This window comes from Echinococcus granulosus (genome assembly GCF_000524195.1).
Source record: "Echinococcus granulosus chromosome Unknown EG_S00017, whole genome shotgun sequence".
NCBI classification, from domain to species: domain Eukaryota; kingdom Metazoa; phylum Platyhelminthes; class Cestoda; order Cyclophyllidea; family Taeniidae; genus Echinococcus; species Echinococcus granulosus.
The window spans coordinates 711,861-734,163 of record NW_020170397.1 but is presented as its reverse complement, the minus strand read 5'-3'; the positions used below and the strand labels follow the sequence as shown (position 1 = coordinate 734,163).

Below are 22,303 nucleotides of genomic sequence, written 5' to 3'. Positions count from 1 at the left end.
GGAAAATGAACAGGAGTGTTTCAGAACTGATAGACGGGTGTCATACCTATTCGAGTGCGTCAGAGTTCTGAGCCGAGGACGAAGCCATGTTCTGCAAGCATGCCGGCGGAGGGGAGTGAATATAGAGTGGACATGACGGTGCAATAGCGGAATTGGAGGGTGAGTGCATGCGTGCGTGCGTGCGTGCGCATGTACGTGCACAAGTCCGGATGGCGGAGACGGGTTAGTGCAAGTCCGCGACGCGAGCGTTGCACGCCCCGGCCAAGGCGAGTAAGCGACCTTATGCGTGCGTGCGTGTCCATGCGTGCCCACACGTCCGCACTGCATCTCGGGCACGTGAGCGCCTCGGCGTCCACCCCGCCTGCTTTGACTGCAGCAAGCCTGTCTCCTAACCTCGGGCGTTGAGCTGAAATGGACTAATTTTTGGCCATATTTTTTTTCCGCAATATTTTTATGAAACAAGTCTTTGTTGCGATGACGTCAACCATCATTAGTGTAATCAACGCAACGTTAAACACTCAAAATAGTTATTTTTCCTTTCTTGAGACATATAATCGCTAGCAGACTCTTTAGCTATGTGGATTGCAACTGAAGCGCTTGTGAGCAGTTTTATTTTTCATATAGATGGCATAACCAGTAGTTTAAACCTAATTTAACATGAGCACTACCAATGTCACGAATACGTGACGACCCAGTTTTCTTATCTGAAGCCCCATATCAGGCATATGTGAATTACTTATTTAAGAAAAGAATTATTTAGATTAGGAAGAGACATTCAGCCTATTAATTATTAGTGCAGCATTAGAACAAGTAACCATAATCTGTGGTAATCGTTTTTATTCTGAAACCACAGTACCAAAATGGGTCTATGCCTTTCTTGAGAGACCTGATAAAATAACTACACGTCAATATTATATAAAATAGATGAGTCAAAATATCACTACTCTCGTAAGTAGAGGGAACTTTGTGCTAACCTTTCACTGGTATCAGGTAATTTATAGTGAATATATGTATGTACAGGAAATTGAAAATTCCAAATGGCAATGCACATTGCTCATATTTGCTATCATTTCGCTTGTAGATGTTTTTGTATGTAAAATTAACGCCCAGTAAGCTCATTCCACTAAATCTCCCAATTTCACCTCCGCAATTTGTGTAGGTTTATTCACATATGGAATTGTTTCTTTATGCATATGCATTTTTTCCACTAATATCAAAGTTAGTCTATTCAAGGGAGAAAGTGCAGCCATTACAGCTAAAACTTAGTAGAGCATTTTCAGCCTTTACATAAGTGTCAATAATTGTAGCTCTTCAAGTCTTCCCTGATGCTGCGATAAACCACATCAGCATGGAAAGACACATATTACTCAAATGCGGGCGACTGTCATCATGGTCCACCGGAGAGAGGGAAGACGACCTGAGAAGACTAAATCACAAATGCTGACCCCTTTATGGAACTGCCATTTTTCTTAAACATTTTTTTGATTTTAGAACGGACTAATCCAAATAAATTATTAAATGCTTAAGTGGGACCTATTGGTTTTCTTCGTCGTAAAAGTTATTCTGTTCACAAGGTTTTCGGGCTCAACTTCGGCTACCATTAATCTCGAAGTCTGCATGCCCTGGTAAAATCGGAGTTGCAACGCTTCCTCGTTTGATAAATTAGTCTTTCAAGCCACAAGTAGGTAAGCACAAAGCCCAAGTGCTGTCGGTTTGTCTTTGTGAAGGTCAGTCCTTGACTTTGGAAGCGCAGTTTGAAGGTAGGTCTTCTACCAACCTTGCGATAATAAAACTAGTTGACTATTAACTTCGTGGTGGTTATCCACTCTTACTGCGATCTGGTATTTTGCCTTCGACATTACAGGATGAGAGAGCAGCAGAAAATTGAAGATACAGGGATAGATGACCATATTAAACATGAGAACCACAACTATCCCGTTGAGCTATTAATGCGCTATAGAGCATAAACGGAACTGACAAGGGATGGATGTTTTCGTTACTCTTCATTTCAATTCCATTAATCTGACAGAAATTTTATTGAGCATTAAATTTTCTGTTAGAGCAAAAATGGGCGGTGTAAAGAGCGTGTTCATTAAGGTAAAAAAATTCATCCAGCCACGCTTCAATCGTCCCGTTGATCAGATTGAAGGGCTTAAAAATCCTCATAAGAAGTCACGATGCAGGGCTTATCAGATTATGACTGCTTTCCTTCCTCCCTTGCTCCCTTCTCTCCTTCCTCTTTCCCTCTATTTGGGCTTGCTCTTAGAAATTTACGCAACCACAATTAAGTGGCTCTCGTCTATTAAAGCACCATCTTACGCAAAATTTAGAATATGCGATGTTAATAGCTATTTGGCAAATTTATTTATTTTCTCCAAAAGTAGCTCTCCAGTGTACTCTACATTTGTTCCGCCCTACTTCTACAATAAAAGTCAGGCCTTTTGCTAACTTGTAGATTTATTCAGCCAAAAAAAGTACATTTTCCATGTATATGCATGCATAACACCAAAGCCATCCATCTTCTACCATCGCTACATCCTTTACCGAAATCTTAGTGCTTAATCCATTCCATTTCATACACCATCCGACATTCATGGCTAGGTTAATGGTAGGTAAAAACAGCAAGTCACTCCCTTCCATGCCATTAAAGTGTCAAGATGCCCACAGGCATACTAAATTTTTTGCATGATCTTTGTGCCCATTCATGCAGGCAGTTGGATTTTGCTGACTACCATTTTCCGGGTCCTATAATAGCCATTGTCGAGTGGATAACTGCAGTGCTGTTAACCTGTTACTTGGATTTACACTTCAAGTCTTAGTAAGGTTAGGGATTTATGGCTTTGCATGAATCATCCAAATACTAGTCCTACAATTTTGACTCCTCAGAATTGGAAACAGAAGCGTCATTGCGGTTCCATGACAGTGAGCTGAGCCTGGAGCAGGAGGTCAAGTGATCCAGGGTCAATGGATTGTGTTTGCATGAATTTGTACACCATGTGTTTTACCAACCACTCAGTTTCATCCGCTTTGTAGAGGCAAATAACCTCTCCTTCAACTTATGTTATCGAAGTCTATATGTTACTCTTTCATTAATTTGAGGATTTAATAAATCCATTTCAAGCAGTTGGAGTTGTGGGCTAAGTTCCCGGACCGAAATGGTCAAATCCACGTATATCTACATTTTCGGCGGAAATAAATTTGGTTTTGAGCTCAAGTTGATTTTTTACGTTGTAATCCTAAGAAATCTGCGAAAAAGCCATCCAAAAAACTTGCATGGTCACTTTTGAATACGAAAACAAATAGGAATTTTTAAATTAATTCTCCATATAGCAGTCATTTTCATTTGAGTATGTTTCGATGAGATTATGAGATTTCACCGAAGCGTGGAAGTTTATTACTGAATAAATTTAGTGGCGTTAATCACATTTCATTCATTACCTACACCTACAACACGTTGGTGGATATTTGAAGTACAAATTCGCTCTGCTGTTTGTGATATTTCACACCCACAGAGGGCTCAATGTTAACTGAACGAGAGCGAAGGGCCATTCGGACTGTGAATTATGTATAAAGTGCGGTGTCTATAAGCAATGAGATGAGTCGTTAATGCTGGCACCTATCCCTATCACTTATTTATCCTTCTTTGGATTAAAAGATGACTGACAAATAAACCTTGTTTAACTCCCTAGTTTTCCTCACCTGTTTTGAGACGTGTAATAGCACTACAACTCCTATCCCTCAGACTGGTTAGGAATTGCGACCATTTCATACAATTTTCCTTCCAATTTCCGAAAACTATACTTGGACGTAATTTAGATAGTGCCAAAGTGTTTGTGAAGAATTGGTCTGCCACCTTTCTTGGTCACCATGCCTACTACTGACTTGCAGACGCGAACTTCTTTGTTTCATTGACACAATGGCATGGTCTGTGAGAGCTCAAGAGGCTGCGGTAGGCATACGTCTGAATTTCATGTCTGTAATTATGCCTTAACAGAGCAAGTGTCCGGTTGATGACTGGAAGCAGGTTATATATACAAATTATATTGAAGTTAAAATGTGAATAAAAAAGCACCTGAACAATCATGGCTGCAATTACAGTGTTGCGCCGGTCGGAGCCACCTTCAAGGAGGCCTTTTCCCTGTTCAGTTGATTTTAGCTAGTTTCGCTCTCAGCATTTGATTAGAAGCCGCAAAATCCTGCTGCATTAAATTGGGTAGTCAGCTTTTTATGGAACGACATTTTCGTTGAAAACATCAAGTTAATTAAGCAGACAATTGTGATGAAAATTTAATCATTCTATCAAAGTACCAAAATGCAATTTTCATCCTCATATTTGATCTAGTATTTGTGCCTCACTTTTACGTCATGCACACAGCCATGCCACACTGCATTGGCTGTCATGGGGGTCGATGGCAGGGAGACCGAGAAAGCCCGTGTCATGCCAAAATGTGGTTTCAATGACTCACCGACCACACTATTTATTGCCAGTAAGGACAGTGTTACAAATTGATGAATGATAATGATGTACGATGATGACGATGATGATGTATTAACTGCCAAGTTTTCTGGTCTGTCCTGAAAGAAGTACTGCCCAAAATGTTAAATGTTTATTAATTCTCCAGCCTGTAAAAAAATCTCAAACTTGAGACAATTTGAATTAAGAGGCAGCCGAAATTTTAGAAATGGTAAACTGACTGCTTCTCACCCACCAAGGGCGAAGTTGGGCGACGTCACGATTCCCTCGTCGAAATTATTTCAGTAAAGGATTTACCATTAAAAACCGGTTTCACCCCTTCTCAGGAGAGTCATGTTCGCAAAATCACACACTAAATGCAATGAAAAGACCTTGTCACGTGCCCATCAAAGTCAACACTGTCATCATATGAAATGTGGTCTATGTGGTCACGTCTATGTTAGAAATTATTTTGATTCACGACAGTTAATAGATGTGGATTCTGCCTGTTCATATCAGCTTTGCAAAAATAGGTGCAACCGGTCTCAAGTTCGCTTTACAGAGTCTCGTTCAAACATTTCCCTCCTCTCCTCTCTACGTCCCACTTTTACTCTCCCCCTCGCTCCGGTCGTCTCGTTCAGCTGCTTAGTGCCGCGGAAATGGTGTTGGGTTCCTCATAAAGAAAGTCACATAATGTTCTCTTCATTTTGTCCATTTTATGAGATAATTTGGCCATCACGAAACCAAGTAAATGTGCGCAACAAGTTAAAGTGTAATGAGTCTTTTCGCTAAGATTCTCATTCACGTTGGAAGTCTGTTTGCAACTCTTTCCATAGAAGAATTGTGATAGTACCTAGACGGATCTGCTGGAGGATTATTTTGCAAGAATAAGCATTTTTACCTGATTTTAATGCAATCACTTTATTTGACTTTCTACAATGGACATCTCACAGACAGTTTCCCTGTACTATGCGGGGTGGTCGCAACTTCTACAAGTTCCGAATTGACCATGGTAACCAAAATCCCGGTTGTGACGTCTGTTTGGCCGAATTCCATTAATCACTGTGAGGCATTCAGAGTCTAAGCCTTAAATCCAACCTTAAGATTGGAAGGTTTGGAATAATACTTCAAAGCTAACCACGTTGTGTTCAACCGTGCACCCACACATCCATCCTCATGTGCATATTTGTAAGTGTAAATACAATGTTTGGGTAGAATTTCTGTGTCCTGTAACAGTAAAATACACACCTTTTAACCAATTTCGAATTATTTTTTAAAAATTTGTTTTACAAAGTACGACTTTGTTTCAACTTAGGTGAAGCTGTAAAATATTTCCTCTCCCACTGTTGAGATTATTATGCCATTATCGTACAATAATTGACAATGAAACAGGACATCGTAAAGTACATCCTCGCACCAACCTCTGCCATCTCTTGACGTTGACTTCCGCTGAACCGCACGAGGTTGACATTCCACTAAGCACTAGAATGCAGGCATATCAGTGCCATCCACGAGCCGAAACGGACTAATTGCATCGCGTGAGTTGTCCCACTAAAGGGGGATGGGAACGGGCGGAGCAGGAAATGAGGGCGGTGCAGGCAAAACAATGCCTAATCGTGGTTACCATGACGAGGGACGAGGAGGTTGAAGTGGTGCCTTGGGAGAAGGAGGTTAAGTGCTGACAAATGTTTCCTCACGCTGTCAAGCCCATTGATCATCCCTTCACTCCGCCCTGTTTGCACGGATCGGACTGCTTGGCCTCGCTATTTTTATGCCGAGAAGGTTAATTAGGGAACTATAAAATTTCATGACCACCTTTTTGTCTACTGTAACATTTCCCTTATCCATACAATTCAGATACTTGAATCCGCTTTTAAACTTTATGCTACTGTTTATGCAAAGGCAAGGGCAATTCATAAGTATTGTTTTAATTATTTTTCAACATTGAACTTGCTTAAATGAAAAATAAACGTATTTTATTTATAATTATGTTAGTTGCATTTTGTATAAGAAGTTGTGCTTATGTGGCACTTTGATTGCTGATTTAACCCTCGGTTTTGGTAACCGGCTGCTTAGAACTCCGTCACTGCTTGGCCACTGAGCCATTTTAGTAATCCCCGATCCTTCTTTGCGTCGACAATACATGTTCAGCTTGAATGTTGTCTCTTTTCGTCTTCAGATAAGTCTTCATCGTGTGCGCTCCATTTGTTTGTTCTTAAACAAACAAGTTGATGAAATACGGTTGGGACAACCATCACATTATCCTCTCTTTTATTTGAATTTTCAAACTGTCTAATCTAATTCGTCTTACCTTACATTTTTACTATCTTTATTTTTAACTGTTTAAGCTATTTTTAGAGTTTTTCCATAATGAACCATTACTAGGACATTTTTACCCGAACGCCCCACCATGTTGCCCAGGCAACCTGTTTGGGGATGCGATACTGCACGTTCACGTGCAACACTCCAGTTTACCCAACTCCTCGATTTTTCGGAAACAAAAATTAGTGCTCAAGGCAGCTTGTGGCTTTCTTTACCTGTGCAAAAAAATTTTCAACTTCGTTTAAGTGGCAAACCTTACATAAATTTTAAGCCTACATTCTGTATAAATGCGTTAAACTACACAGCCACTTCAGTCCCATCAGGTTGTACTCCCGCCGGAAGGCCATGGGCGCAGGTCCTCAACCCGCCTCTACGTCCGTGGATGCGCGTTCTGCCGTGCTAATTTGACTTACTTCGAATTTGGGGAAGAATGGATCTAAAACGATGTTTTGTGATATAAAATTTTGTTCAAGGAATGTAGGGTCATTATTTAATTTAGCTTATATTTAAAACTTGAGGGTAATCTCTGTCCATTGTCGCACAATTAACCACGACCGATCCATTGTTCTGCCAGATGCAAATTGCAACCGAAGGTTAGCATTTGCTGAAGCCGCTGGTCGGTCTATTTCAACATCTATAAAATGCAGATAAATTTCATAAACCCAGTTTATTCGACTTCCTTCCAATTCATTCTTTAGTGACATCCATCTGGCATGCTAAAAAGGATAGTATGTTACTGTTTGCTCGCATCTTCCGTTTGTAACTTGTGGAAGTGCCTTTCACTCCCCATAATTATGCATGATTTGTAATTAACTTGGCCTTTGCCTTATTTAATAGAATCCTAAGGTTGCGTTCACAATTAGTGACACATATTTTATTATTGATGTTAATCCTAATCTTCCTTTTGCATGACCACGAAAAAAAAGTAATTCGTGACTAATTGATAGGTGGAAACAGCAGACTTTGATTCTGTACAGTGGAGCGTTGCAAATCTTCTCATGCTAAAGGTCACCAATCTGGAATACTGACCAAACAATGAAAGAGCAATCGCTATTCCAACGGACACTGCTATGCGACATGGTTGCTACCCTTTGTTACCTGCGTTGAGTTACTTTAGATTGTGTATTTAATTGCATGTTTTGGTTACGAGGGCGCTGAAGGGCACGGCCTCCCTCTGTACGTCGATGGGACGTATTCTGATCCAGTCCCCCTTTGCCTCCAGGGAAGTCGTGGGGCGTTGCGTAAAAAGCTCTTTCCATTAGAGTGTGTCTGAAAGTTTTCAGTGAAATAAATCAACAGTATGTTAGCTCAAATACTTATTTAAACACAGCACTCATGCTTTTGGATGTCAAAGTACAAGAACTGTAAACTTTTTACTTAATAATTGGATAAGGGTAAGTGAGGGGTTTCCGGCATTCCTTGTAACTGTTGTGGTTCTTTTAGTGCTCGGTAACCTCCTGTCAAATTTACACATATTTAAAGCCAATATTTTGTAAGTAAAGTTTTCCTCTCCAAGTAACTAAATAATCTCTTATTCAAGCATGGAAGCGTTTCCTGATTAGGTTATTAGCATACTGCTTTGGAAGTAATGTCGATACCTTGATCCCCATCCACACGGTTAGCTGAGTGATTCTGTTTTTGAGCAGTTCTAAATAAAAGACAATTTCCTAAAATTTAACAAACCTCTCATCAGGCTGTAAATTTTTTATGAATTCAGACTCTTACAGACTAGAGTATGTAACACTGGTTATTTTTTCAACCCTTCGTTTTTGCCTTCTAGGTCACTGAATGTTCCGTCCTTGAACTTCCGCTTGGTGGTATAGCCTCTGGGTCATGTCAGTAGCCCTCCAGCCCTTCTTTATGTCGTTAATACATATTCCCTCTGAGTATTCTGCCTCCTTTTGTCTTTCGAGAGGTCTCTATGTGCTACAATTAATTACTCCACAATTATTTGTCAACTAAATGGTAAACTTTAAGTGTCTCATTTGTAATGGCATATGATGGTGAGAAATATTTGTAAAATGTAAATTATGTGAATCAAAATATTATGTAATTCACAAATTGTTTGTGTAACTCGCGGTATTGGCAAATGGCTCTTTAGGGTCCCCGCCACGGTACCACCTCTATGTGGGTGGGATGACCTCCGGGTCATGCCGGTAGCCATCTAGGCCATATTCTACCCCAGCATTACGTCCTCTCGCGTGTTCAAAGAAGGTCCAGAGAGCTACAATTTAAGGCTCGAATGCTAAAAGCTGCTGGGGCATACGCGTTAATGGAGGGCATATTTTATTCACCGATCACAATGAAGATACATGGTTAATTACATCTATGCACCGGAGAAATGACCAGATAAGTTGTCTATAAAGAAGAGGACGAGACAAACAAAATGCGTTTTCTTAGTGTAGTCCAAAGGCACAATAAGTAATTTACACTGCTAAACTGTTCTAACTGCGGCTGTAGCCCATATTTATACAAAGCAATAAAGGCCTCACCAGATAGAGACCTGAATGCTAAAATCTAAATGGTATTGCAATCTTTTGCTGTTGGAAAGTTGATTAGCAGAAAAACATCAAATTGTAAGCCTACAGCAATACTCGTTTAACAATCTCAGTGAATTTTGTCACATATTTATAATAAATTTTTTAGACATTAATAGCAGGTTTAACACTTTACTGTTAAGAGAATGATTCACAATGAAAAATGTGAACTGGTTTTTTTTCCCGCAACAATGAAACGCCTTATCAGACAAAACCCATCACTTTGTCCAGTCAAGAAGGCTTCATATCCACCAGAAAACAATGTTAAATGTGCGCAAGTAAAAGAAAAGACTTCCAGCGAATTCGATGTAAGGCACCCCGGCCACCTTCACAGCCTGCAGGAAAACATTCCACCGCTGTTGATTGCTTATTCACTCTGTCTATTTTTAGGCAGAGTGAACAAACGAATTTTTTAGCTTAAAAATTAATCATACTTCGGGAAGTACTTAGACCTCTTTAACTTGGACCTTTTCCTGTGTATAAAAACACCAATCCAGGGAGAAATCGGTTGAGCAGGTAAATAAATAAGCAAATTCAATTTCCATTCATCATCGAGGAGTTGCCTTTTTGCAGACGACGGTGCGTGAGTTATGCGACAGGTAAACTGATTGCATGAGAGGAATTGCATTAAACCCAGCGCCTTTTTACGCACCCACCTTGAGCGTCTCGCCCAAATTGAAGCGGAATCCCAACCAGCGATATCAGGAAACTCTAGTCGTTAATTGACGACCACTTGCTGTGTCCCAATATGCTTCAGTCTGCCGAAAAATAACACCACACTCTATGCTTTGATCAAATGTATTTTGAATACCATTGTTTTTGAAACAAGAAATTAGAGTACAATAATTTTTCAAGTTAATTGCCCTCCACAAGGATTTTCCATCACAGCCATGGTCAATGTGTCTAGGGAAAACACATCTTAAAGAAATGGTCACCGTTCCTAATAAAACTCGCTTCGTTGGCCGGATTCAAAATATTTTATTGCCATTCAGAGATGCTTATCACTCCTTCCATCATTTCATAATAACAAAATCACATTTTTCCTAGACAACTTGACCAATTCATTAATCAATTGATCATTTTGATATAAATGTAATGGGTTACTTGTTTGTTTAACTCTCAGTTTTTCATTGGGCCACTTAGGGGCTCCGCCATTGCACGTCCGCTGGGCGGCCTGGCCCTTGGGCCGTGTCGGTAGCCCCAAGTCCTTCTGCACGTCGGCATTAGATGCTCTACCCGAGTGCCAGGTCTACTCTCGCCTTTGGGAAAGTCTCTGGAGTCGTCCACACTCTAATTCACTTTGGGTAACTTTTTGAGGTGACTCTGTTGAGAAACCTACGTTTTGAATTTTATGCTAGTTAACCCAAGAGATGGCGATGCAATCTGTGATGAGTTTACAACCTCATGTTGTACAACTTTCCTAAGTATGTCAATTGCCTGTGTTACATGTATAGAGCTAAATGCGGATAGCGTACTTTTGAGGGCAAAAATCATGGTAAGAATACGTTTGTTCACTCCGTAGATGGTCAAAAATGGATGTGTCAACAATAACTTTGAGGTGCTTAGTGACGCAGTCACCAAATTTTGCGGTTTCATGCGTTCCTCTGGCTGGTGTAAATACCACTATCTGGTTTCAGGTTTATTACAGCGCTGCCATTTCAGAAGATTTCGGTTTTAAATTTGGTTAGGGGACAAAAACAGTTTTAAACTTCATTTTTGAGAATTAAGCACTATGTTTTAGCCATTAGTATCGAGGATGGTTTAAATTACTAACTACATTTTCAAGCAAAATACTTCAACTAAGCACACATTTTCTCCAGTTGGTTCGTAATTTTCAAGTCAGGGCGATGATTTGCTTTTTAATTTTTGTTCCCCACATCACAATTATGAGGAATGACTAGCGTTAGACTTGAATTGCATCGCACAGCTTTTTGTTCACTTGCCATCTGCCTTGCTAATGCAAGACTTTCCGACACCTGAAATTCACCTATTTCATTCCCACTTTTCATCACTGCTTTGCCTTTTGTGTATTTTAGTTGGATTTACTCTTAAGTAATTAATCGGCGGTCATTCGAAGATTATTACTTAAAATTACCGTAAAATGAAACAAAAATGTAATGTCGGATTGCAAATGGTATACAGATAGGCGGTCAATCTTGTCAAACGATGAGATTGGTGACTAAAATACCCAAGTATTGAAAAAGGTTGATTATCATCAATTTTGATCACTTTATCAGCAAATTTGAGGCATGGCTTGATGAGCTAATACTGTTTTTTAAAATCACCTATCAGTTGACGTTAAACTCGCTTGGGGTCAAAGTGAAGTCAGTTCAAGCTGAGGATGGCATCGTTTCTACCAGAAGCATTACGGAAGCTGCATGGCGCCACAATCCATTTCTGTATTTGCATTCAGGTCAAAGTTAAAGTAGTCGCAGCATACCAAGTCGCAGATCAATTTCACTGGCCAGCGTCCAAATCCACCAAAATTTTGACAGAGTTGAGGAACAATGACAAGAGTTCTCTGTCTCTAACTTTGTAAAACTTATGTGTAATAAATGTAGTAAATGAAATACATCTAGGTGTCTAAATCCACAATTCCGTTCCATTCTGAAGCTCTTTATTGTCTAGTCATTAGGGCTATTCAAGATAATGACCATTTGAAACAGGCTTTCGCTACATCGAATTGCAATATCACATCAAAAAGCAGAAAGAATAATGAACCCTACATCAACACTAGTTCCAGTTGTTACAATCAAAAAATTTTTGTGCACGCGGATGATCCTGACCCTACCGAGGAGTAACGACTCGGCGTCTTTATTAACTGACGTGGATGCGTCAGAAAGGAATTACGACGCGCGTGCGCAGACCTTACAGCCGATCAGTGGTGACTTGGTCTGGGTCATCGGATTGTCTTAATTACGCTTATTTATAGTAGTGACTTGACCTTGATATTAAAGCCGGTGTCGGCGCATTTCAAGAGTATCTGACCTCGATCACAGCCAATCAGGAGGAAGTAAGTGAGAGGTAGCTTTCAAAGTGCTCACGAAAATGGGCACTTCTAGGATTTCGAACAAGTACTTTTTCCCGGGATTGCAGGTATCCTTTGTGATACTATTCACATATGAGATCACCAATACTATATGCTATTTGCTACGCATCGTGCAATCTTCCCATAGCATTTTCCTGCAAAAATTCCAACTTCCGCAGGACATGCAATGGCCCATTGGTCGCAAAAAATCTGCAATCACCACATTTGAGGAGAGCGACAGCTCTTCTACTTAAACATGGCACAATATGGGCTAATTAAGGCATTCAACGTAAACATCGTCGGCATACCCGATAAAAATACACCACAATTTTCCCGTTTGAATAAAGGAAACCTAAAATAGCAGACGACCTGATTTCAGAATGTACCCAAGTGTACGATCACTAGCTGAGAAGACGAAATAAATTACTTCAGCAGTGTAAGGCTCTTGCCAGGCGTTAACTTAAGTGATAGAGATGTATTTGTTCATTATGCCATTCGATAATGGCACAAAACCCCCAAATTTCAAAGCAAATATTCTTTCTTTGAATTGAAGATGCAAAGACGCACCAACTCATAAAACACTTCTCTCGATAGCTATCCCTTAGGCGGCATTATGAGAGTATCGGAACCTCACTGATGGGGGATCCACATGGCTGACCTGATTTCAATGAACCTGTGCTATCAATGTTTGTGCGCTTATTTGATGACGCTGTTCAAAGGCGAGCGGCGAGTTTATGTCTTAGGCTAGGTAATTTCCCTTGGTCTGGGCTACATTAGCAAGTGTAGCTGAAATTCGGGACAAGCAGAATGATGCTGACAGTACTGAAGTAGATGTTTACGGAGATACCTCCGAGTAGCTAATTCGTTTGCTTCTACGGCCTGAAACTAAATCCTTTTCGCATCGAGAGATTTCAAAAGTGTGCGTGTGTGTGGAGAGACTGCCATTTGTACCAATCGTTTTGAATGTAACGCGATGGTCAGGTAAGCTTATTGAGAACAGCTTTGTTGAAAAACACAGGAAAACGGGAGCTTTCCTCCACATCAATGATTCGATATACTTTAAGAAATGTAAGCTAAATGTGAGTTCGGTAATTAGAAAAGTACATTAATTCAATTTATCAACTTATTAGCGGTAAAAAAGTGGAACAAGCATGCGAAGAAACAAAGCACTTAGAAGTAAAGCCTGGAAATTGAGATAAAAATACCTCAGTACAAGCATAAATCTTATCAACATAGCGTACCATACAGACCTATCTGTGGCCCTCATCGACTTATCCTTGCAACAGATGATGGAGTGGAAACCCACAATTTTTACCCTTAGCCAGCAAATCATGGAAAAGTAAATGAAGCACTTAACAAATGTCAAAAACACCAAATAGATTAGCAAGCCCTGGTGGTGGAAATCCCGTGTTAGGACTGTAAATAGAGGGACTGCTTTCCGTATTTTGTGCTTCGTATCCACCCTTAAATGGATGTGAATTAGCTCCAAATAAACATTTAAATAAAGTAAACTCTTCTTCGAAAGCACTACTTCACCCCATCCTTCATCGCATCGCGCACAACTTTTATTCACGTTATGTCACAATGTCGGAGAATAGGCGTAGAAATAATAGGTGATTTCTGGTTCCTTTTGTAAATAACAAAAAATATAGGCCAATAGAGGGCGCCACCATCAGGGAATGCACAAATCGCTCGCCATTAAGCATCTACTTGACATAAAGTCCCGACGGATTTCCGGCAATTCCGGTCATGTAAAGTCGCATTTTAGTGGATTTTAACACATAACGTCCCTTCAATCACTTTGTCGCAAACATGGAGTCCTTACTACCGACAATCACACATTGCCTCGGCTCCCAGCGACAGATATAATCGACGAGTGCTTGTCCAGCAGCTGTAAGGAAACACTTTGTCTAATAGCCTAGCCTTTAAGGCCTTGCATCAAATGGGACTGCATTTGAAGAGGGAATGGTTTTGAATGAGACACTTCATTTCGTCGCAGCAATTAATGTACCCTTGCTGACGGAAATCATCGAAATGACTAGGTTATTCACCACACCTCACGAGTTCCATCAAAGCGAATAAGGTAAAGCTATCTCTTAAAGCAGAGACTCTTTGATTCCCCCTCTATTTTACCAAATTCCTGAATGTAGCAATAAATTGAACATGAATATTAATGCCTACTGCCATTTGATACGAAACTGTGAAAACAGCGAAGGATCTCCATCAGTGATAGAATTGAATATCCGGTGATTCCTACCCCACCATATCAGGACTAACACATATGGAACTGTTGTCAATTAGTAAAATACAGACGATTCCATCACTCTTGCATAATGTGTAGTTGCAGCGCAGTCCCCATAAGACTAAAATTATGCTACTTACAGGACGACAGTAAACACTGTTGGCGTCACTGGCCACCATGAACGCACAAACAAGAGCTGGAATCAAATATTATTAATTTACCTCCGAGATGCAAAAATTAGAGGCCCGTCACTGTTTTTCCTTGACAATGCGCCCACTTTGGTCATACTTGAAAAATCCGTAACCGCACTTTTTGCCGAATCGGCCGTGGGCGACAAATTTGCGCACAGTGGCGTTGAGTCGGAAGGCACGCTCCTCGGGATGCCGCTCTGCCCAGTGGACGAGAATGTGCAGGAGGGTGTCCAACCCCACGTGGTCAGCCAACTCGAAGGGACCCATTGGGTGGCCAGCACCAAGGCGCATTGCCGTCTCGATGTCGTCAAGGGAGGCGTCGCAACGCTCCCACATCTCTATCGCCTCGAGGAGGTAGGGCACCAAAAGGCGATTCACTATGAAGCCTGGTGTGTCTTTGCAATGAATCACCGTCTTACCCAGGGACTCTGCGAATGCTACTAGCGTCTGCGGACAGGGCAGAAAGGATTCAGTTCATACAAACGCGAAAACTGCTCTTTCATGAAATCGTAAAGAGAACTACAGGAGCAGTGCTGATGCTGTTCAAAAATGATATTACAAAGTCTCGTCTTAATGACAAGGAAAATTAAGAATCAGTGTCACTAGAATTCAATGTAAGATCGTATCTGATAGCTTATGAAGCCAAAATGATAATCGCATAAAAATTTTTCCCACCTAGAAATTACGTTCCAACAATTTTATCAAAATCACAACTTGCAAAAAACGAACACATTTCACGGAAATTTCGAAATGCCATAACACCAAAGTACTAGATACCTGTACATTGTCAAAACCAGCTATCCAGTAAATTACTACTGAATAATTGGGCAAAAAAGAAAGCGAATTACAAATCTTTTAGAGGCTGATGTGTTTACAACAGATTGTGTATTGGAACCATGAAAAGGGGGAAACGAAGCCTTCACGACACAACTAATATGTATACACATAATTCACTACATCTCTTCATGTTGGAAATAGTGTGGGTTCATTTGCGTAAGACGGCTTCCGCTGTCTAATCACAAAAGCAGAATTCGTCGTAGTCAAATAATCAACGTGCGAAGACGGAACCGAAGTAGCTGAGATTTCCTAAGGCAGATCTACCGCAAAATTATCACGTTAATAAATCCTTTACAGTAAATAGAACACTAAACGTCCCGATAAACTTAAGAAACACCATCCCTCCAAGTAATACACACCTTCAGAGTGTCCTCAGATGTGTGTCTGCACCTAGTAATCTCCACCAATTTCATCACTCTTACGGGATTAAAAAAGTGCAGTCCACCGAAGGACTCCTTCCTTGAAAGCACCTCGGCTATTTCGTTGACTGATAAGGCAGAAGTGTTCGATGCAAGCACACAGGAATTTGGTGCTAGGCGTTCCACTGATCTAAACATTGAAACGAACCCAATGATTTCAATGCTTGCAAGAAAATTTAGCATTACTATGACCCACTGGAAAAGACTGCGTTTAATCTGAAGATCTTCAGTAACTGCTTCGACAACCAACTGAGAATCCGAAACAGCAGTGGTAATGTCAGTAGTAAATTTTATCCTGGCCATTGCTGAATCAGCAAAACCTCCTGATTTATTTTTCGCTAATTTACATAAAACCCCGGAAACACGACCCTTTGATTGTTTGAGGCGATCATCACTCGAGGATAACACTTTGACATTGTACCCAGCACCGGCTGAAACGGCAGCAATACCCGAACCCATCAAGCCGCAGCCAATAACGGCTACATTGCTTACGAATCTTGTTAGATTACAGTTACCACACGAGACCTTAGATCGAAGCATAAACACAAGCCGCCAATAAGCCAAATAACCACTAACCGCCTGAGGCAAACAATTGCGTTTTGAGAATAACAATATAAACAAATAGTAAACAAATAAGGATTTAAAAGAACCAGGCTTATTTTTCAAGGATGTGAAAAATAAAAATTTATGATAAACTAGTTACATTTTTATGCACCCTAATGACCTTTCAACCTTGACTCTCCAATGAAAGCTAACTCTCAGCCTCATTTGTCCCCGTCAGGTACTCGTTGCGTGTGTTCGTATTTGCGTATAATTACTTGTCGTTACGTTTATGTATTCTTCGATTTTCTGATAGATGGACTTTAAGGTATTCATTTGATTTCAAACTAGTATTCGATGCACGAGGAAGCATAGTGGAAACTGCGCTTGAGCTCTACCCATACAGATGTACTAATCCAAGTATCTGTACACTGCCTGCTCAATTTAAGCTGATGCCTCCTCCGTTCTAGATGGCAAGATGTACTGTAGTTGGTGGTGGCTTATCAGGCCTTTCAACGGCATATTTGCTGTCGCGTTTGCCACAGAGTCAAGTTAGCCATGTCTTTGTTTACGAAGCAAATAAACACTTCGGTGGTTGCTTTCTAACCGGTCGAAACCCCCGTACTGGGGCTTTGCATGACCTTGGTCCACACAGTGCCCGCATTGCTGCGCCCTCATCAAGTCCTCTCCTGCGCATGGTCTCCAGTCTCGGATTCACTTGCGGCGAAGTTTTCTGGCTGCCCCCATTAAAACGCTATATCTACGCCGCTGGGGCACTTAGACCAATCAGCCTCTTCTCACTTAAGACCAAACCTCCGTTCACGCGTTCACACCTGGCTTTGTTCACTCGTCGGGCTTTAACTAAGGGCCCGGGTCCTCTCAAAGGCGATATCTCCGTTGATGAATATCTTAGGACTCGCTTTGACGATGAATTCGCAGAATATCTAGGAAGTGCACTAATGCGCGGTGTCTGTGGTGTTGATTCTAAACTAGTTAGTGCCTCAGCCTTTCTGAATCATGTGAGTTTCTCCTTGGTTTCATAACAAGGCTTTGTATTTAAATGTGTTAAACTCTGCATATGTCCGCAGTTGATTCAATGGGAAAAAGAAGCTCCGAATGTAGTGATTGGAGCTGCCAAGAATATAGTAATGGGTAAAGTACGCTCTCTATATCCTACCAAGAGGAATGATGTTTCACTTCATACTATCGACGCTCTTCTACCACCACTGAGTGAAAACATTGCTCCACCCTCGAATGCGAATGTTCTCAGCTTCGCTGGTGGAATGCAAGTTCTCACAAATCGTCTTGCTAAGACGCTAGGCGAACAACCCAACGTGACACTCCGAAAGGGAGCCTGCGTTCGCTCACTCTGCCACCGAGACAAGCAGTATCAGGCAAGCTTCATTTAATCTTTTTGATCATGGCCATTTCTAGCTAGATTTGGTTGAGAGTGGACTCGTGTCATCTTACCAAGTGAAAGCTGATGCCGTCTTCATCTGCACGCCTGCCCAACAAATGGGTTTACTTCTGGAAAGGAAAACCTTTATCCCACCCAATATAACAAAACTGTTGAGTCCTCAAATCTTCTCAGCCGCTAATGTCGCCGTTGTGGCTTTGGAATTCGAGATTCCCAATGTACGGCTTCCTCAGGGATTCGGGCACTTACTGCCATTGTGTGAGGATGACACTGTTATGGGTGTTATCTATGATAGTTGCTCTTCTCCGTTAATGGATGGGAAGATCTTGAAGAATGCAACACAGAGAACTACCCGTTTTACAGTTATGCTCGCCCCACGAGCTGCTTGGTTGAAAGCCACTGCCAATGAGACTTCTTTCAACATTGAACATAGTCTGCGTAATGAAATGATTAAGATTGGCATCAATGCCTTGAGAAAACACCTTAGTTTACAGGTGAAGGAGCCGTGCTTCGCACATGTGGGCATATGGGCCAATGCCATTCCCACCTATCCGGTGGGTCACTTGGAGAATGTACGCTCGATCCGAAATGCTATCAACGATCGATTAGGCCCCGAATCTAATCGAACATTGCAACTTGTTGGAAGCGCTGTAGACGGAGTTGGTGTTAGTGACTGTGTCAAAAGTGCCGTGAAAGCTGTGGAGGACTTCTCCAAGCAATTCGCTGTATAGAGGCAACGACGAACTCAAAAAAACAAGCTGTGTGCTGAAATATTAGACAATGAAAAAGTCTACAATTACGAACAAGCCCGGCTTTAATATGGAAATAATTACATCTGCGTGCATTGTAAATTTGTTACTAATAAGATCGTTTTTTGAATCCATATTTCTTCCTTTCGTAAAAGAGGTCGGTTTTGGCGCTGCCAAGATTCACTATTTTGGGACAGCCGTCACGCTAGATACTGTTAACTGTTAAAATAAGGAACCTACATCCTTTTCCATTATTGTACATTCCCGGCAGTAATATGCATCTGATACACCAGTGCCTCCACAAATAACACATCTCCCTTGGTACGAACCGTAGTTGCATTCATCACAGATGCGGACAAGTGTACACGGCCGAACATAGGAGTCGCAGATCACGCATTTCCCGTCGCACTTCTCGCAAAGTCTACCAATAGCTGTGCTTACAATAATTACGAATACCAGACTTACAGACTCCTGGCTGCTTGCGGCAAAAGATAAGGTCCGGATGGTGCTTCGCCATGAAAAGCGTCCGTAACAAGTTTAAAATGTATTAGAAGTGATCTTGCGGGTGCAATGCGTCCAAATGAGCGAATAGCCATCAAAACGCAGTTTGTGCACGAAAGGCGCTTAAGGGGGTTTTGAGTACCTGTATAAGTTGGGATAGAAAATTAGGATTGGAAAAAACAGGGCCAAGATATGCTCAAGTGCTAATTTTGGCTAGCTATAATTTAATTGTGACCGGCTAAGGGAGGGCCATAAAATACAGGACATTTTGCAGTATTTCTGCAGTAAAAGTGCATTTAAAAATGAGTAACAAATAAAACACCTTGATAAGGCAGGTGACAAAATGCGACAGAAACTAAGCAACATTATTGGGCTGCTAATTTGTTTACTTTTGTGGCGGTATTTAAGCTCCTTTTTTGCTAGTATAACTACAATCGCACTTATAATAAAGCAAATTTGTAGGACTGAGGGTGGCCTAGGATTGCATTAGAAAATTTCAGGCAAATTTTTCAATAAAGAGCAAACAAATCACTGCACATACCCAACTCATTCCTTTTGCCTTAGAATATTAGAAAAGGCACTCAAAATTTTGTCTGGTATAATTAAATTAGGATGAAACCTACCACAATGGCAAATCCTGCCCTAAAACCCATTTTTATTAGGTCCATATGTGTGTAAATATACACATATACAAACTGCAGAGACAAACCATTTTCTAACCGCACCGAATTGTCCTCATTGTGTTCTTGAGATATTCGACTCACTACCATTATCAAGGTTAAGCAAGAGTGACCTATGTTGGCGCTTCCCTCGCATCTCTTTCTCTGACCTGTACGTTACAGTGGATGAGTTTTCTGCGCGATGTGTGTCGGATTGTTCATGACTCTCTATACTTATGTTAATCAGTGCAGTATTTTTGGTTTTCATTAGTCCAAACCCCGTCCAGTGCCTCGTATTTCATACCTTTATGATAAAAACCTGCTTTGTGGCATAAAATAATGATCGGAACCATTTTATGAATTTTGTATAAAAGCTTCTTTACACCGTTGTTTCAGCTTCATCACTATGCCGAGAATATCTGCCCCCTGTCACCTATTCCCTCTCCGATTGTATTTTACTGAAGTTGTAGAAGATGGCCTAATCAGTAATTTTGCGTTATTATTCCATTCAGTCATTTTCATGAATCGGACTGTGAGGTGTGAACAGATCCGTCCCGTCTGTAGTGGTGGCGACATGGTGCCAGGTCGTAGCGGTCATCGGATTATCTGCATCGCCAATGATATATACGTCATCGGTGGATACGTTCAATTACCGACAGGCCTGGAGGTGTTGGGCGAGGTGTGGGCATTTAACCTCCTGGCAGAGAGATGGCGGCGGCTCAACCTCCCAAACTGTCCCTTCCGCCTCGCTCTCTCCGCTTGCGCTCTCGCCGTCGGGAATCGCGTACTCATCCACGGTGGTACAGGCATTCCCTTTGCAGAGGAGATCAACAACACTGTCATTGAGATTGATGTGGTCACGGAGCAGTGCAAAGAGCATGCCTGTGTCCCTAAGAATGCAGATGAGAAAAACATTCCCGAGGCGACCTATGGCCACTCGCTGACTTACGTGTGCCTATCTGAGGATGAGAATAATTCCAAGTCTCTGGGTGGGGGTATGCTGGTCAAGGTAGGCGGAGCTCGAGGCGCACCCTACTCTAACGTGGTGAGCGCTTTCTCCTTCTCCACGGGAACGTGGGAGAGACTTTTCGGTGGTGAAGGGGTAGATTCTCTGGAAACTTTCACACCTAGGTATGTTGATTTTTGGATTTTACTCCCATTTATTGGAACAATATTTGAATCGTGCGTTTTTGCTACAAATGTAATCTCGTGGATGTCCATTTTTACTGCTTTCTGTTTAATTTCCTCTATTATATCTAATCAATGATGCTGAATTATGGGTCACCTTTTCCTCATCAGATCTTATGGCGACAACTTTAGTAACACAATACTACTACTCTCCTCTCTCAGTCGTTGAACAACGAATTCGGTTTCAGTAGTTACTACATCAATTGGCTCTGCAATCACCCCTTTCCAATACCCAAACTTCTATATCTGCTGAATACGGTTACGTTTGGTATCCATGTCAAATCGATGCTGAGGAATACGTGGGTTGTCAAGAATATTAGCTGTTAACAATTACGCGTCTATTTATTATGACACAAATTTTAATGAGGAAACCTGGGAGTGGATACGTAGCTTATGAGCATTAGTAGTTGTAATCCTACTGGAAACTTAACGCTAAAATGGCAACTTATTAATTGTTGCTAGCCGTGATCTTAACTAAGGTGCAATATCGGAACCATTACTGTGTTCGTTATAGTGCATACGAATGTGAAATTACCTTCTCCGTCAATATATGGAAGGGCTTTGAGACTGGTAGCTTTGATTACGATAATTAGGTCTCTGCTATCAGCGGTTAAACTGAATCTCTAACCAAATACGCCAATAAACGAAACAATTCTGTTAAAAATGTTGTTCATAGCAATCTCTCATTTGAGATACTCTTCCTCGAGAATCTATGCCGTTTAACTATTGCTAAGGCCCAACTTCGGCATTATGGTATGACATCTCAATTTAGCAACTTTTTTAAAATTATCTCTCGGTTTGATTTGGCAGCCAAATCACATCCCCTTACTAAATGAAGCGCAACAATCATAATTATTTTCAATGACAAATACAGTGATTATTCACTCAAATTTCCTTGACGCTTTTACTTTCCTCTAGATATCGACATGATGCTATTTTCTGGAATGAGGAGTTGTACATAATCGGAGGAACCAATTTCCAAGGCAGTCTGCCATTTTGGCCGGTGGGTTATTACACGTCAAATAGGTTTCGGTAGTGCAGAATGCTTTAATTTAGTGTTTCTTAGAGATCTCAAAACGACTGTTTTGTTAAAATTGCATGATTCTGTCACGGTTTCTTACATTTAACGCTGAAGAACCGAAGTTCAAGTGGGAATAACAAACGATATTACCATAAAATTGGTCGATGGTTTCATGATCATGCTATGACCGAAGTCCCTC

General features: G+C 41.1%; 5 protein-coding genes across 5 annotated transcripts in view; 2 read left to right on the top strand and 3 right to left on the bottom strand. All coding sequences in view use genetic code 11, as the record gives it.

Annotated features, from left to right (window-relative positions):
* Positions 1–59: 59 nt before the first annotated feature.
* On the bottom strand, positions 60–8,034 carry EGR_03348 (hypothetical protein; the record flags this gene model as incomplete). The annotated part of the gene is made up of 2 exons (XM_024492597.1): positions 60–406; positions 7,923–8,034. The coding sequence occupies 2 exons, from the start codon at positions 8,032–8,034 to the stop codon at positions 60–62; spliced, it is 459 nt and encodes a 152-aa protein (XP_024352998.1).
* Positions 8,035–14,830: 6,796 nt separating this feature from the next.
* On the bottom strand, positions 14,831–16,569 carry EGR_03347 (putative 3-hydroxyacyl-CoA dehydrogenase; the record flags this gene model as incomplete). The annotated part of the gene is made up of 3 exons (XM_024492596.1): positions 14,831–15,220; positions 15,970–16,159; positions 16,226–16,569. The coding sequence occupies 3 exons, from the start codon at positions 16,567–16,569 to the stop codon at positions 14,831–14,833; spliced, it is 924 nt and encodes a 307-aa protein (XP_024352997.1).
* Positions 16,570–16,773: 204 nt separating this feature from the next.
* Positions 16,774–18,717, top strand: EGR_03346 (Protoporphyrinogen oxidase; the record flags this gene model as incomplete). The annotated part of the gene is made up of 4 exons (XM_024492595.1): positions 16,774–16,821; positions 17,040–17,588; positions 17,658–17,927; positions 18,004–18,717. 4 exons carry the CDS (start codon positions 16,774–16,776, stop codon positions 18,715–18,717), a joined length of 1,581 nt encoding a protein of 526 aa, XP_024352996.1.
* Positions 18,718–18,844: 127 nt separating this feature from the next.
* EGR_03345 (PHD finger-like domain-containing protein 5A) lies at positions 18,845–19,252 on the bottom strand (the record flags this gene model as incomplete). The annotated part of the gene is made up of 3 exons (XM_024492594.1): positions 18,845–18,940; positions 18,976–19,166; positions 19,201–19,252. The coding sequence occupies 3 exons, from the start codon at positions 19,250–19,252 to the stop codon at positions 18,845–18,847; spliced, it is 339 nt and encodes a 112-aa protein (XP_024352995.1).
* A 1,163-nt stretch (positions 19,253–20,415) lies between these two features.
* Positions 20,416–22,303, top strand: part of EGR_03344 (Kelch domain-containing protein) — a gene marked incomplete at both ends in the record, with an annotated part of 5,688 nt that continues 3,800 nt past the window's right edge. Inside the window, 2 exons of the mRNA XM_024492593.1 lie at positions 20,416–21,026; positions 22,002–22,086. Of these exons, the coding sequence (XP_024352994.1) occupies positions 20,416–21,026; positions 22,002–22,086 (696 nt within the window). The remainder of the gene's footprint in view (positions 21,027–22,001; positions 22,087–22,303) is intronic.